Here is a 16,519-nt window from a genome sequence, read left to right on the forward strand (position 1 = left end):
AATGTCCGTCAAATTCATGGCAACCCTGGTTAGAACTCAGCAAGAAATTACCTGTTGCTTGGTCAATCAATGCCCTGGATCCTGAACAGACAATGTTAGCTTGGCTTATGCACCCAGTTGATTGGATAAGGCACCTCAATCACATTTAAAACCAGTCGACTCTGTCAACTTCGCAAAAAAGTAAAAGGCCACTTTTGTTCTTGAAGTGGAACACTATGAATCTATTCCTACATTTTCAACACCAGAAGGGTGTTGACTAGCTTTTGATGTAGAAGATTGTTCTAGACAATTTCCTCCAGCAGATTCAATTGTTAAGTCTAAAGATAATCTAATTTAAGTGTCCCATGAAATTGTCAAATTTGCAACTTAGTCCAAACCTACAGATAGCATAATGAGTGAAGAAGTTGCATGTTAGGCCGTCCTAGTTAATTCTATGATCCAAAAAGAGATTCAGAATAGAGGAGAGGATAGTACAATGTTATGGGCAACGAATGCAACATAAAAATGACAAAAGTCAGGAATTGCACCAACAAAAATAATAATGCGATTATGGTGGATATATTCCAAAATTGAGCAAAAGCATTTAATTGTTCAGTCCAACATCAAGCCAGGTTGATGATATAAACGTATGTAACAAGATAATAATTAAGAGTTCTAGTTTTACCTTCGAATTATGTCTCAAAGAGGTATCTTCATTTGAGGGATTCAGGTCATCACACAGCTCGAATCATTCTTCCTAAGACATGAAATTAACCTATTTTGCGCTGAAGTGCCACCAGAAAGCATTTCTCCCTTCTAATAGTAAGTTAAAGTTGCTTATCAAAGTAAATATGCATCATTGAGAAGTGCCCAATTATGGTGAAATCTTATAATATATTTTTGTGGTTTGAACTTTAGTCTGACTATGAATGTTACAAGGAGGTTAAACATCAAAAGGCAGTGAGCTTATGCATTATAAATTAGAGCTACTTCCAAGCTGTAGACAAAAATGCACTCTGCATTTTATATCTCAAACACGTTTCAACAGTGCATACAAAAGTACTTTTTAATGTGTCACTCAGGCTCTTATCATGGAGGAATGAATATTTAAGTAGAAGAAAAGAAATAAAAAGTAAAACTGTTACACTTCGACCATAGAAAATGCATACAGACAAAGGATGCCATGCAACAAGGTAACATTTAAAACACACCAAGCATTGATCAACATCAAAGCAAGATCAGGTGAATGATATACTTCCAATTCTATTAAGAAAAAATAAATTGCAGGTCATAAGGGTAGACCAAGAGGATCGATGACACAAATTTCTTGTGAGAATGATCCTCTCCTTAAAATGATGGTGTGTACATGTCATGACAAATTTCCCAACAGTGTCGTGATGTAGAACAGACATGCTGGTTGACCAGCCCTTTAATGGAACATATTTCCCCTTTTGACGGACATTATGAGGCTCTTCATAATAGTCAAATTCCCCAACTTGTTTAGATAATATTGGATGAATCTCATTGTTAACTAGTAACTAGAAATCCCATTAGCCTTTATTTCCTGTGGTGAAATTGAGATGCTCTTTCCATGTTGATTTGGGCAAACATTTTCTGTTTCTCTCAGGTGGGCTTCTTAAACCCCTCGACCCTTGATAACTATTCATTTTACCTCAAGCAATGATTGCCATGTAATGCTAGCTTCTATTCGCTGTTCAGCATTGCCCCTTTCTGCCTTCTGTTTCTGCTACATATAGTTAGTATTTTTTGGTACTTGTCAATTTTTGTTTCCTGTTCAGTATTGTCCTTTCAGTATTTAGTGTTTGTACGTCACATTGAGAAACCATTATCCTGTGAAAGTTATGTTTGTCTTAATTTAAAAATTTCGTTTCTTGTTGGTGCTCTAGTTGCTCTGAAGGCCCATGATCTTACTGTACGTTGACACCATTGGCCCTTCATCCGATTCCATTCTGTGCTCAAGCCTTGTAAGTTCACTCTTCTATTTACTTGCGATCATCCTTCCTTTGAGCTATGGATTTATGCAATTTATGTGCTACTACATTTATTTTTTTTATTATGAAATGCACCTAGAAATTATTAAGGCCCTGCGGGTCTTTCCATATCCACAATATTAGATGTAATTCATTAGCTCGTTCATCGTGTTTTTATGCTTAAGCCTTGAGTCAATGCAACCTAGTTGGCAACGTAGGCAAACTAATTGGAAGCATTAAATCTTCATATTTGCTATTGGGTTGAGGTAATCTTCATTGTTTCATGTTGTTGACCAACTGACCTAGATTTGGGAAGTTGATGACTCGTTGGTTGTGGCTTCGAATGACATGTCTTCCATTATGTGAAGCACCAGGTTCAATATTTTTGACAATGGTTGGTGTGAAGCATTGAGTTGGATTGTGAGCAATACAACCAATTTTATTTTAAAGACAACTTGCTAGATTCTCTTCTCTCCAGTGCAAGTTTGAGAGGAGATATTTGACATGTAAACGTGAACTATCCATTTTAAATGTACACTATTTTCTTTATTTGGATGCTTACAAATAAGAAAATTTTCTCGGAATTGGCTACCATTAATTGGAATTAGGATTTAATATTTTCAAATTTTGGGTTTTGTTTTGGTGAAATCTTTCATGCAACAGCCTATTATTATTATCAATGTTGGATTAATAATATTTCAATAAAACTTCAGGGTAATGTTTTTGGAAAAATGAGTTTGTGCATAATGCTATCTTCCTCTATCTTACACATTGATCTACTTTTTGTCATCAATGCCCTGTATTAATGCACATATAGAACTAAACTACTGACTTATAAAACTAAACTGTGCAAAACGGTGCCTATTTCCCGCTCATCGTGCAGCGGCTGACTCCTTTCCAATTTCTCCACAGTCGATTTAATTTTAATTTACAATTTCTTTTTTCCAATATAATTTTTGTTTTTACTAACTTTTACTTTTTCAAATGGGAACATATTACTCAATACAGAAAATTTCAATTTTCTTTCCATAGGGATGTCCCCTGCTCTCAACTCACATTATTAGGCTTTCGCGGATATAAAATTATTTCATTTCTCAATTTACTCTCGCATTGCACTCTCAACTCACAGAAGTAGCTGCTGTCACACAAACACATTTCTATTCTCTCAGGTTTTCTCCTCGCTCAACATGGGGGCCACTACCACGAGGAACGCAATGCTCCCCCTTATTAGAATAATACTATTTAGTGTTTAATGCTCATTCTTATTAGCTGTTGCTATTTTTATCATTTTAGCAGTTTCTTAGATGAAACTGGTTGTTTCTATTTTCTAAATAGAAACTTGATGTTTTTATTACTGTAAATATCTCTGTATTACTGATTGAGCTACATTATGCTCATGTAATTAATTTAATTCATTCATTGGAAATCCATATGCGTGTTTCACACTGTTTTATGGTATCAGAGCACATGGATTTTTTTTTTTTTCAATAATTTTTCATAGTTTGAAAAATTCAGTACTTCATTTCGAAATTGCTCTTCTGTGGAGATTTTTTTTTTTTTTCTCTTCGTCAGTTTCTATTAGGGTCACTGTGAGTGTCTTCGGATCTGGGCAATTTCGTGGAAACTACGTGCCTGCAATCGATTGATTGGGGATTCCATTAAACGATTCAGCGTGATTTCAAGGAAAGTGACAGAAATGCGAGACGAAGGGTACGCGTGGTCATGACAGAAACAACAAACAACATATCGATAAGAAAGCGGACGCATTGATCCTTATATCTCAGATCTGACAGTGGCTACTGATCTGTAGCTTCCATTGGTAACGCGGATCTATTCATAGCATCCATCGTGAATACAGTAATATAAGAATACAGTGTCCATCGTGCATGTGCGACACTCATCGTGTGTTGAATCCTGGTCCTCCAACTCATCTCCATAGCCATCTGATTCTGCCGTCTCAATCTGCGCATAAATGCAAGGAAGTTGGTATGCCTCGAGATCTCTGAAGACGGCATGCAGCGAAATTGATAAGAAATCGACGACATAGCCCTTCTGTTTGTCCACGTCGCCCATCCAAATTAATATCTTTGTTGTAATATAGAGAGTTCTTTGTCAAATTGCAAATTCCATCGTGGTTCGATTTCATCCCCGATGCCCTGAACCGTGACTGAGAAGCCATCGCGGAAGTATTTGGAACCGCGCAGAGATTATTGCCCGTCTTCTTGTCGGCACAACCATCGATAAAGGCGTAAAGAAACAGCGTAACGAAACAACGGAATTTTTTCTGAATTTCTTTATTTATATTTCTTCTACGCAGACGTGTGAGAGTCTGCAGCGTGGTGGAGCATTTACAGCAGATAACGTAACACATATCAGGTGTGAGTATCTTCGTTTGCTGTGTTTCGGGTAGCGTTTGTGTATCTTCGTTTGCTGTGTTTTGGGTAGCGTTTGTTGTGTTTCGGGTAGCGCTGAAAGCCTGTGGGGATTTTTGCCGAGTAAGTTATTTTAGTAAACGATCATGCTATATATATAATTTCTTGAACCCGCTCCTCAGACCAATTTCTGGTTATATTTTCTATTACACCAGCACCTGTCAGATTTTTGTCCAAACTCAGCCGGCATCTGCATTAAAATCTGTGCCAGATTTCTTTGGTATTTTCTGTCTTGGGAAACGTGCAGATGGCTTTGCTAACCAATCTGATGTTGGAAGGCAGTTAGTGCTTTAATGGCACAAATTATAACATCTGGAAACAGAGAATGTTGACCATTTTTGAATATAGGCGTCTTGATCAGCTTGTTTTAGCCAAAGAGCTCCGTCCTGGTACAACTGGTAACGATCAAGATAAGTTTGATGATCGAAATCGAGAGGCTGTTATGCTTCTCAAACTTTCTGTAATTGATGATCAGTTACCGCAGATTCCTTCCGGCAAAACAACTGCTGAAATTTGGCAACATCTTAAGGAATTGCACGAGACATCCGACAAGAGCAGAGCCTTCTTTCTCAAAAATCAGCTGTTCTCCATCACGATGGACGAACATATGTCGTTATAGGAACATCTTAACAGGATTAAAGACATTCGAGATCAGCTCGAAGCCATTGGTCGGACCATGGAGGAAGAAGATATGGTAGTCATTACTCTGAAAAGTCTACCGAAATCTTATGAACACTTCATAGAAACACTCAACATTACCACCACAAATGTTGATCTGAAGTTTCCAGAGTTATGCACCAAACTCCTGCAGCAGGATCGGTGGAAACAACAGTTTGGTAGTGGTGCTTCATCAGTGTCCTCTGAAAATGCCTTTGCTGCCAAATATCACTCCCCTCAGTCCTTTCAGCTGAAAGTTTCTTCGCAGCCGTTTGATCCGACTAGAAAGAAAAGTGTGCAGTGTAATTACTGTCACAAGTTTGGGCACATGAAGAAAGATTGCCGACAGAGGATTGCTTCTGAGCAAAAGAAACAGGGAGGGCCCCATCAGACAACAAATGTTGCAGAACATTCCGAGCAGACAGATTCTGCCTTTTATGCCTTTATGGCTAAAAAGTCTTCAGATCATGTCCCGTCTTCTGCCTGGTACATTGACTCTGGTGCATCACGCCATTTCTCTCACAGGCGTGACTGGTTTATTGACTTCTCACCTTTCAGTGATTCTGTGGTATTTGGCGGAGGTGAAAAGTACACAGTGGTTGGCAGAGGTACAGTTCAGATTCAGTCTGGTGGGCGCACACTCATCTTCCTGAATGTGTACTATGTTCCTGGTATGGAAATTAATCTGCTGTCTGTCAGCCAGATTATGAGGAACTCTCCTCAGCTTGATGTAGTGTTCAGTGCGCACAAGTGCGCTATTATCGGCAGGGAGACTAGTCTTACGGTCGCTGTTGGCCTCGAAGATCATGGTTTATACAGGCTTCTTGACACTGGTGATTCTCCAGAAGTGGCTCTAGTGGCTCGTGTTTCTCCAATCAGCACTCTGTGGCATCAGCGATATTGGCATCTAAACATGCAGTAACTCTCTCAACTTTCTCGGGAGGGACTTGTGTCAGGGTTACCTGATATTCAGACTCAGCAGTTGGGCATATGTGGCGCCTGTCAAGCTGGCAAGCAACATCGGTCTTCATTCAAGGATGGAGAATCTTGGCGCGCATCTAAGGTACTCCAGTTAATTCATGCTGATATTTGTGGTCCTATGAATACATCTTCTATCACTGCTTGCAAATATTTTTTGCTTATTGTAGATGATTTTAGTAGAAAGATGTGGGTGTATTTTCTAAAATATAAATCTGATGCATTTAGCACCTTTCAGAAGTTTAAAACCTTAGTTGAAAAAGAGTCTGGCTGTAATATCATGACTCTTAGGACAGATAACGGGGGGGAATTTTGTTCTTCTGCTTTTTCCAACTTCTGTGATACTCATGGCATCAAACGCCAGTTAACTACACCCTACACTCCTCAGCAAAACAGTGTTGTCGAATGCCGCAACCGCACGGTTGTTGAAATGGCTCGTCCCATGTTACAACACAGGAGTGTTCCGAACAAATTTTGGGCTGAAGCAGTATTTACTGCTGTTTATCTTCTTAACCGATCACCCACTCAGGCTGTTAAGGGGAAGACCCCTGAAGAGGTTTGGTCTGGCCGTAAGCCTACGATCAATCACCTCAAAGTATTTGGCTCAGTTGCATATGTTTGGATTCTAGCTGCTAAGCGTTCTAAGTTGGATTCCAAAAGCCAGAAACTCATGATGACAGGGTACAGTGATCATCACAAGGCCTATAGACTAATAGATATAGCCACTGGTCGTCTTAGCTTCAGTCGGGATGTAGTATTTGATGAAGACAGAGGATTCTTTCAGTCTTCTTCTTCTGAGCAGTGTTCTGAGGATCAACCTCACAATGTTCTTCTTCCGGTCGGTCCACCTGATGGGAGGGATGATGCAGCATCAGTGTTTGATAATACACTATCTGAGCTTTCTCCGGAAAATAACCCTCCTCTTGCTGCACCTATTGTTCTTGAGCCTTCTCCACCTCCTCCCGATATTGGTTCCTCTACTCTTCGGCCAAAATGGTGGGCTAAAACCATTGGTGATCTCCAGGATGATGAGCTCCTTGAAGGTAGAACTTCTAGACATAAGAGCAAACAACAGTCTACAGTAAATTTTGCTCTTATGGCTAACCTTCACAGTATCTTTGAGCCTCAAACCTATTCAGAGGCTAAGGGTACATCTGAGTGGGAACAGGCTATGGAAGCTGAATTCCAGAGTCTTCAGAAGAATCACACGTGGACCCTTTCTGATCTTCCTGCAGGGAAAAAGCCCATCAGCTGCAAATGGGTGTATAAAGTGAAATACAAAGCTGACGGAACCCTAGACAAGTATAAAGCTCGTCTTGTGGCTCGAGGGTTCTCACAGAAGGAAGGCATCGACTATGAGGAGACTTTTGCTCCTACAGCCAAGATGAGTACCATACGGCTTGTCCTTGCTCTAGCAGCTCAGTTCAATTGGAAAGTTCATCAGATGGATGTAAATAGTGCTTTCCGAAATGGTGACTTACAGGAAGAAGTCTACATGACGCAGCCTCCAGGATTCAAGATTGTTGGTCAAGAACAGAAAGTGTGTAGATTAGCTAAAGCACTCTATGGATTGAAACAAGCTCCTCGGGCTTGGTACATGAAAATTGATCAGTACCTGACAGATCATGGCTTTCAGCAGAGCCCATCTGATGCAAACCTATATATCAAGCATACTGGTGATGATATTTTGTTTGTAGTTGTCTATGTGGATGACCTTATCATTACTGGTAGCTCTGCACATTTGGTCCATGGGATCAAACAAGACTTATGCAGCACCTTTGATATGACAGACTTGGGACTTCTTCATTACTGTCTGGGGGTTGAAGTCTGGCAGACTGAGAACAACATCTTTGTCTCTCAGTCCAAGTATGCAAAAAATCTTGTGGACAGGTTCAGAATGCAGGATTGCAAACCGGCCACGACTCCTATGGAACCAGGACTCAAACTTTCAGCTCAGTCATCCTCCCACTTTGTGGATGAAACTTTATTCAGGCAATTAGTAGGCAGCCTCATCTACCTTACTGCCACTAGACCTGACATCAGTTTTGCAGTGAGCTACATTTCCCGCTTCATGTCAGCTCCTGAGGCTGATCATTGGATAGCAGCAAAGCGTGTGCTACGATATGTGCGTGGCACTCCTGATTATGGACTCCTATACACTCGAAGTTCCGATCCTATACTCAGTGGTTACACAAATTCTGACTGGGCCGGTTCGGTTGATGACCGAAAATCTACCGCTGGGTATGTGTTTAGTCTAGGATCCGGTGCTGTCACCTGGACTAGTAAGAAGTAGCAGGCAGTGGCTCTCTCCTCAACAGAAGCAGAGTATTGTGGAGCAGTTAAGGCATCTTGTGAGGCAGTTTGGCTTAGACGTATGCTTGCGGATATGCATGTTTCCCAGACAGGTCCTACTCCCTTGTTTTGTGATAATCAGGGAGTGCTCAAACTTGCCAAGAATCCAGTCTTTCATGAATGAACAAAGCATGTGGAAACCCATTGCCACTACATTCGCTAACTTGTTGAAAACGGATCTGTTCAGTTGCGATATGTTCCCACAACAGAGCAGCCCACAGACATCTTCACCAAGCCTCTTGGTCCTGATAAATTTGTAAAATTCAGAGGGTCTAGACTCTATTGGCGTTGTAAATATATTGAGCATTAAGGGAGGGTATTAGAATAATACTATTTAGTGTTTAATGCTCATTCTTATTAGCTGTTGCTATTTTTATCATTTTAGCAGTTTCTTAGATGAAACTGGTTGTTTCTATTTCCTAAATAGAAACTTGATGTTTCTATCACTGTAAATATCTCTGTATTACTTATTGAGCTACATTATGCTCATGTAATTAATTTAATTCATTCATTGGAAATCAATATGCGTGTTTCGCACTGTTTTACCCCTCTGCAACAACAACATCTCCATTCATTGACTTTCCTTCCGCACTTTGAGCGTCCCTGCAGACACGCGCATTAAAACACTCTGTCGCACCAACAGACTTCAAGAGGCACTGGACACCTTCAAGCACCTGCTTTCACCTAAATCTACATCCATCCCCTCTCTAATCACCTGCAATGTCTTGTTAAGTAGCCCACTTCGACTGAATCAACATGAGTCAGTGTTGTCTGTTTACAAACTTATGATTGAAGGCGACATTATTCCAGATCTCATAACTTTGAACATTATCATCAATTGTCATTGTGAAACAGGGAAAATGGATTATGCATTGAAAGTGTTTGAAGGAATGGAAGCACATTTATATGTTCCAAATGTCGTAACCTTCAATACCCTCATCAAAGGGTTTTGCAGGAAATTCAGAGTTGAGGACGCTATCAAGGTTTTCAGACAAATGAGGAGCAAACAAAAAGAGCCTTGTCATGTTACATATAATACCCTAATAAATGGGCTCTGCAAGGCTGGGAAATTCCACGAGGCATTCGGATTGTTAGCTGTTATGCTGCAAAATGGCCATGAGCCTGACACATCCACATTTAACTCGTTCATGGATCGGCTATGCAAAGAAAGTAAGCTCCAAGAAGTCAAGAAACTATTGTGTCTAATGATAAAAGAGGGTTGTAATCCCAATGTAAGGAAGGGAAGTTGGATAAGGCAAGGAAGCTCTTCTCTGAAATGCCTGACAAAAACATATCCCCTGATGTGTTCACGTACAGTGCGCTTATTGATGGTTTATGTAAGGAAGGCAAGTTGGACAAGGTGACGAAACTCTTCTCTCATATGTCTGAGAAAAACATATCACCTAATGTGGTCACATACAATGCACTTCTTCATGGTTTATGTAAGGAAGGCAAATTGGATAAGGCAAGGAAGCTCTTCTCTGAAATGTCAGGGAGGAACATATGCCCCAATATTGTCACATACACCTCTCTTATTCATGGTTTATGTAATAAAGGCAAGTTGGATGAGGCAAAGAAGCTTTTTTATGAAATGTCTAGCAGAAACATTTGCCCTAACCTTGTCACATACAATGCACTTATCAATGGTTTATGTAAGGAAAGGCAATGGCAGGAGGCCACCAGAGTGCTTCATGAGATGCTAAACAAAGGGTGCAATCCAGATTTTATCACATACAACACTGTTATTGATGGTCTTGGCAAAGAAGGCAAGCTTCAGGAAGCTCTCAGGTTATTAGATGTTATGGTGAAAATAGGCATTCCACCTGATCAAATAACATACAGTACACTTATAAATGGAATTTGCAGAGCGGATAAGCCGGAGAAGGCAGAGGAGCTTCTTCGAGAGATGCCAGAGAAAGGTTGCAGGCCTGATCTAGTTAGTTATAATACATTAATACACAGGCTTTGCAAGCATAATAGGATAGACGAAGCTCACCAGATCTTCTATGAGATGCAAGGCCAGGGTCAGAGCCTTGATATTATCACATACACCACATTGATGAATGGACTCTGCAGAGTGGGTAACCTGATGGAGGCAATAAAATTATTCGAACAGATGAAAGACAGAGGTCATGGGCCTGATATGATTACATATGCCACCATCATGGACGCACTATGCAAGGAAGGCACACCCAAAAACGCCAATAGAATATTGGATGAGATCTTGAAAAAAGTTTGATACTTGTGTTGTGACATTAAGTTGTAAATAAAAAGCTTCTGTAACGATATTGCTGAAATGCACCTCGCAAGATTTAGTAAAAGGGAGTAAATTGCAGTTGATGAAGTACAAGGATGACTTGAGTAATAATGCACTATCTGAAACAGGTATGGTGGCTGAGTTGATCAAGTGGTACACGTGGAATTTCAATAAGAGTGCATGAGGTGTTTAATATTAGGAGAGGACGTTACAAATCATAGGAGTGGTGAGTTACAAATTGATCTGATATTTTCTTAGTCATGACAGTTTTAAAGGTGGTTAATAGATTGATAAAGGATTTCAAAAATATTATACAAAGCGTTAGACTTTTCTTCAGTTTATATTGTCTGAATTGTCTGTCTGAAGTGGTCCTGAGGAAGCGTTTTATCATTGTTAGTATTTAGCAAATGGCTTCCAATAGTCGCAACTTTTAATGTAGGCAAAACCGATGGACTTACTGTAATAGCACCTATTAGTATAAGACTTGCCGGCAGCCATATAAAATACTATCAAGTCAGTTTTATGTGTGAAAATTGATGATCTGGATTTGGTCTACTCATGGCTTGCTTTACCAGTTGGTGAGTTACTATTGCTGAATTGTTCATGGTTAATTTTAGGGAAAAACTAAAATAGATGGTTGATCAATCGGCTGTCAAACACATTCAGTAATTAATTTTGTTTGAGAGTTTGACATTAATTATCACTTTCCCTGAGGTCATGTAATTTATTAAGATTCACTGTAATAAATGTGACCTGGCAACATGGGGATTTGCTTCACTAGGTTTGGTATTATTGCATTGAAGGTAGTTTGACTGCATGAACACTATGTACTTTAGAGGCTACGTGGCAAAACAGTCGACAAGAACAGCATGAGAGTATGGAGGCAGAGATAGGACATTATTCACAGTATGATGGCAGAGATCGGACATTATCCAAAAAGGTCTGATCAATCTTACTCTATGCAGACTTTACTCTGTGGCTATGTCATGATTTAACTGTCCTAATTAGTTGCATGCATATATGAAACTCGAATGGCAGTACACAATGATTAAAACCTTACTGTAGATTCACTTCTCACAGGCTGTTAAGTTCAACTAGTTTAACTTCCTCTGCATGGCTAATGTGCAATACTAGCTCCAAGCTTTGCTTCTTACAGGACATGATTAGAATATACAGAAATTTGGATTCACAGGTCACAGGCTGTTAAAATCAATTAGTTTAACTTCCTCTGCATGGCCAATGTGCAATACTAGTCTAAGCATTGCTTCTTACAGGAAATATGATTAGAATATACAGAAATTTGCTTCTGCCACTAGTTGGTGAATATAATATAGTCTTTGCTGGAAGTGAACACCGTCAGATTTGTCTACTGTATATTGCACTAGACATATGATTTGCAATCTCGTGTTTTTTCGTTTCTAGTCTTCAATGGGTGTGGCTTGGGGAACTTTGATTCCAATAGCTTTGGGATCTCAAAATTAGTATAGCTTAGTATATATTTATAATATTATTTGGGATAAAAATTGAAATGTTTGGTTTGATTAATGTGAAATGCCAGGGAGCAACATCTACAAGAATTAAAGATAAGAGTCCTTCAAGAATTAGTCAACAGGAATGACAGGTATTGATCATCTATTGATCTGTTTTCTTCATTCAAAATGAAATCCAATTTTATTATTTTACATCATAGGATTCTTATTGAAATGTGAGAATTCCAATAAAGAAAGATAATTTCTGGATTTCTTTATGTTTTTGTTGTATCCTATCATATTGTAATTTTATATAATCCAGACGAGAACTTGCAAATTTGGTGCGACATGGAAATTCCATACAAAGAACGAAGTTTAGGATGGGTAGGTATGAATGTCTTGTGTAGTCAATGGAGGTTACAAAACAAGAAAGAAATGAAACCGACAACAACCATACAAGTAATAACTCAGGATTTACGTGGTAAAACCTTGACAGAGTGTCAAGGAAACATCCACGGGGCAAGGGATTGGATTTTCTATTCAATCAATGAAATGATTCTCTATTACAATAGTTCGGGCATTCATCAGTTTTATATGAGCCTCCTTAGTTACATAACTGCTGATTTGGTATGAAACTGACTTGTCAATAACTAAAACAATTTATCCAAATTTACATTTACATTAATTTGTTGTCAAATTACCAACAAACTCCACCTTGACAACAATTTTCCTAATCCTTTGCCGATGCCCATTCATCATCTTTTTTGCAAGCCAAGAGAAGCTAAACACCATCGCAGCTTCTCTACTGTAATTGGCTTTGTGAATATGTTTGCACAATTCTCTCGTGTATGGACCTTTTGAAGAGCTACTTTTCTGCCATCAATCACATGTCTCAGAAAATTTTACCTTACATCAATGTGCTTGGTTGTGCTGTGATAAATAGCCAAGTGAATAGCACTTTGACTGTCACAAAGTACATTCACTTTCTCCTGCGTCCTTCCAATCTCATCAAGTAGACCCTTTAATCAGATTGCTTCTTTACTGGCATCTGAAGCAGCGATATATTCTGCTTCGATAGTGAACAACACAACTGTTTCTTGAAGCTTTGAAATCCAACTAATTGCTCCACCTGCAAGAGTAAAGACATAACCTGTAGTAGATCTTCTTTTGTCCAAATCACCGGCATAATCAGCATCTACATATCCATAGACTGATTCTTCACTACCATTAAAGATGATGCAATGGTCACTTGTGCCTCTTAGATATCGAAGCACCCATTTCACTGCTCGCCAATGTTCTTCACCTGGATTTGCCATGAACCTGCTGACAACTCCAACTGCATGTGAAATGTCAGGTCTTGTAGATACCATCGCATACATTAAGTTGCCTACAACATTTGCATATGGTACATGAGACATATACTGTTTTTCTTCATCAGTTCTAGGACTCAAAACCGAAGAAAGCTTAAAATGGGAAGTTAATGGAACATTAACAGGTTTCACATTGTTCATACAGAACTTTTCAAGTACTTTCTCCACATACTTCTGCTGTGATAACTAAAGCTTACTATTTTTCCTGTCTCTGTGTATCTCCATGCCCAACTAATGTTTTGCTGCTCCAAGATCGTCCATATCAAACGTTCTAGAGAGCTGAGCCTTTAACCTGTTGATCTCTTCCATGCTTTTGCTTGCAATAAGCATATCATCAACATATAAAGCTAAGATAACGAATATGCCATTGAAACTTTTGAAGTATACACAATGATCATACTCACTTCTAATAAAGTTCTGGCTCACCATGAAGGAGTCAAACTTCTTGTACCATTGTTTGGGAGACTGCCTCAGACCATACAATGATTTCCTGAGCTTGCAAACTAATCTTCTGCTGCGACCTTGTACAAAACCTTTTGGTTGTTCCATATATAACTCTTCATTCAAATCACCATGTAGAAAAGTTGTTTTAACATCTAATTGTTCTAACTCAAGGTTAAATAATGCAGTTAGTGCCAACACAGTACGAATAGAAACAAGTTTTACAACTGGTGAAAAAATCTCATGAAAGTCGATACCTTCAACCTGAGAATACCCTTTTGCTACCAGTCTCACCTTATACCTTTCGATACTTCCATCAACTTTCTGTTTCAGTTTGAAGACCCATTTGCATCCAACAACATTTCTCCCTTCAGGAAGTTCTACACGATCCCAGGTATTGTTCTTGGCTAAGGAATCCATTTATTCTTCCATAGTTGTTTTCCATTTTTCGCTATCCGTATCATCCACTGCTTCCTGATAACAAGAAGGTTCCCCATCTTCAGTAATCAAAGCAAAAGATGAAGCAGAATCTTCATACCTTTTGGGAGTTTTTCTTTCCCTTGTAGACCTTCTTAGAGTGACTGGTTGCTGAACTGGTTCAGAAACTTCAACAGCTTCTTTTGTATCTTCAACACCTTTTTCTCCAGAAGCCTCTTCTTCCTTTTGACCATCACCAAAAAATCTAGCCTCCAACTCAACTTGTTGATTTGGCGATACTTGTACCTGTTCAATTCTTTCAACATTTGATTTTAAAAGAGAAGATTCATCAAATGTTACATCTCTACTAGTGACTATCTCCCGCGATGTAGGATCCCACAACTTGTATCCTGTCACTGCATAGTCATACCCAACAAAGACATAACATTTTGATTTTGGATGTAATTTTGAACGCTGATTTTTAGGAATAAGAGAATAAGCATCACAACCAAATATCCTTAATTGTGAATAATCACAAGACTGACCTGACCAAACTTCTTCAGGAATTTTACAATTAATTGCTATTGAAGGTGATCTGTTAACTAAATAACAAGCAGTGGATACTGCTTCTTCCCACAACTCCTTTTGCAAGTTAGCATTGCTGATCATGCTTCTGGCTCTTTCCACAAGAGTCCGATTCATACGTTCAGCAACACCATTTTGCTGAAGAGTATAAACAATAGTTTTGTGTCTAACAATTCCTTCATCCTTACAGTATTGTTCAAATTCTATTGAAGTAAATTCACCACCATTGTCAGTTCTCAAACATTTAATTGATTTGCTTGTTCTTTTCTCTACCATTGCTTTAAATTGTTTAAAGACATTGAATACATCAACTTTTTTTTTAAGCATAAAGACACAAACTTTACGGGAGAAATCATCAATAAACATTAAAAAATATAGAGCACCTCCATATGATACAACAGGAGATGGTCCCCACAGATTAGAATGAATATAGTCTAAAATATCTTTACTATTATGATTCCCAGTTTTTAATCTCTGTTTATACTGTTTTCCATACACACAATGTTTATAGAAATCCAACTTCAAGGATTTCAAATCAGGAAGTGATTTACGTTTCATCAGTACCTGAAGACCTTTCTCGCTCATGTGACCCAATCGCTGATGCCATAGGCGAGTACCTCCTTCTTTTTCTGACACAATCGCTGTCTCACTGACCTGAGTACTTCCTTTGAGTCTGTAAAGATTTCATACCTTTTCTGCTTTCATAACAATGAGGGCGCCTTTAAAGACTTTCAACACTCCATTCTGACCTGTAAACTTATAACGATCAGAATCCAACACTCCCAAAGAATTCAAATTTTTCTTCAAATCAGGTACATGTCTAACCCTAGTTAATGTTGTAACTGTGTTATCATACATTTTAATCTTGATATTTTCCATCCCAACAGTCTGACATGTTACATTATTACCTATAAACACAGAATTACCATTTACATCTTCATATGAAGTAAACCAATTTCTGTGTGGACACATGTGATGAGAAGCACCAGAGTCTAACAACCAGCGTTCTAAACCCTAAGAGACATTACATACAGGTGAAGTTTCATCTATCATACATAATTCTTCAGCAGATAAAACTTCGTCTATCATACTTGAATCAACCTGATTTGCTTCCTTCTTCGGGTTATTAGACTCTTATCGTTTCCAACAGTCTTTCTTCAGGTGTCCAATTTTATTGCAGTGCCAACATTTTGCCTTACACTTCTTTCCCTTTGATTTAGATCTGAAAGACCCCCTTGTTTTTTCTCCTCTTTCCTTTGACCGTCCTCTAGCTATCATGGCTTATGATGCACCTGTTTTAGTATTGGATTTCCTTCGTACTTCTTAAAACAAGAGAGATCTCACAACTGATTCAAATTTCAAAGAATCAGCGGTGCTCAAACTGATTGAAGTTATGAAGTGGTCCCATGACTCGGGCAGAGAACACAAGGTTATAGCTTTGTCTTCTTCTTGAATTTTAACTTCCATATCTAATAATTGGCATATAAGTGTATTAAAAACATTCAAATGTTCTGCAACTTTTGAACTCTCCTTCATTCGAAGACTGTACAGTTGTCTTTTTCAAATAAATTCTATTTGTTAACGACTTTGT

At 38.7% G+C, this 16,519-nt stretch overlaps 1 protein-coding gene and 1 pseudogene across 2 annotated transcripts in view; both read left to right on the forward strand.

The window, feature by feature from the left end:
- Nucleotides 1-16,519, forward strand: part of LOC149242701 (uncharacterized) — a 42,853-nt pseudogene that overhangs the window by 16,417 nt on the left and 9,917 nt on the right. The window contains exons 3-4 of the transcript XR_016246663.1: nucleotides 1,887-1,964; nucleotides 12,205-12,267. The product of XR_016246663.1 is annotated as an uncharacterized LOC149242701 (transcript). The remainder of the gene's footprint in view (nucleotides 1-1,886; nucleotides 1,965-12,204; nucleotides 12,268-16,519) is intronic.
- LOC149242702 (uncharacterized) overlaps nucleotides 8,749-16,519 on the forward strand; it is a 124,095-nt gene continuing 116,324 nt past the window's right edge. The window contains exon 1 of the mRNA XM_089370953.1: nucleotides 8,749-10,622. Coding sequence (XP_089227079.1) covers nucleotides 9,666-10,622 — 957 coding nt within the window. The 5' untranslated portion in view covers nucleotides 8,749-9,665. The remainder of the gene's footprint in view (nucleotides 10,623-16,519) is intronic.

The sequence above is a fragment of the Pinus tabuliformis genome, chromosome 8 (genome assembly GCF_031772625.1).
Source record: "Pinus tabuliformis cultivar Carrire ecotype Pingquan chromosome 8, CPIR1, whole genome shotgun sequence".
NCBI classification, from domain to species: domain Eukaryota; kingdom Viridiplantae; phylum Streptophyta; class Pinopsida; order Pinales; family Pinaceae; genus Pinus; species Pinus tabuliformis.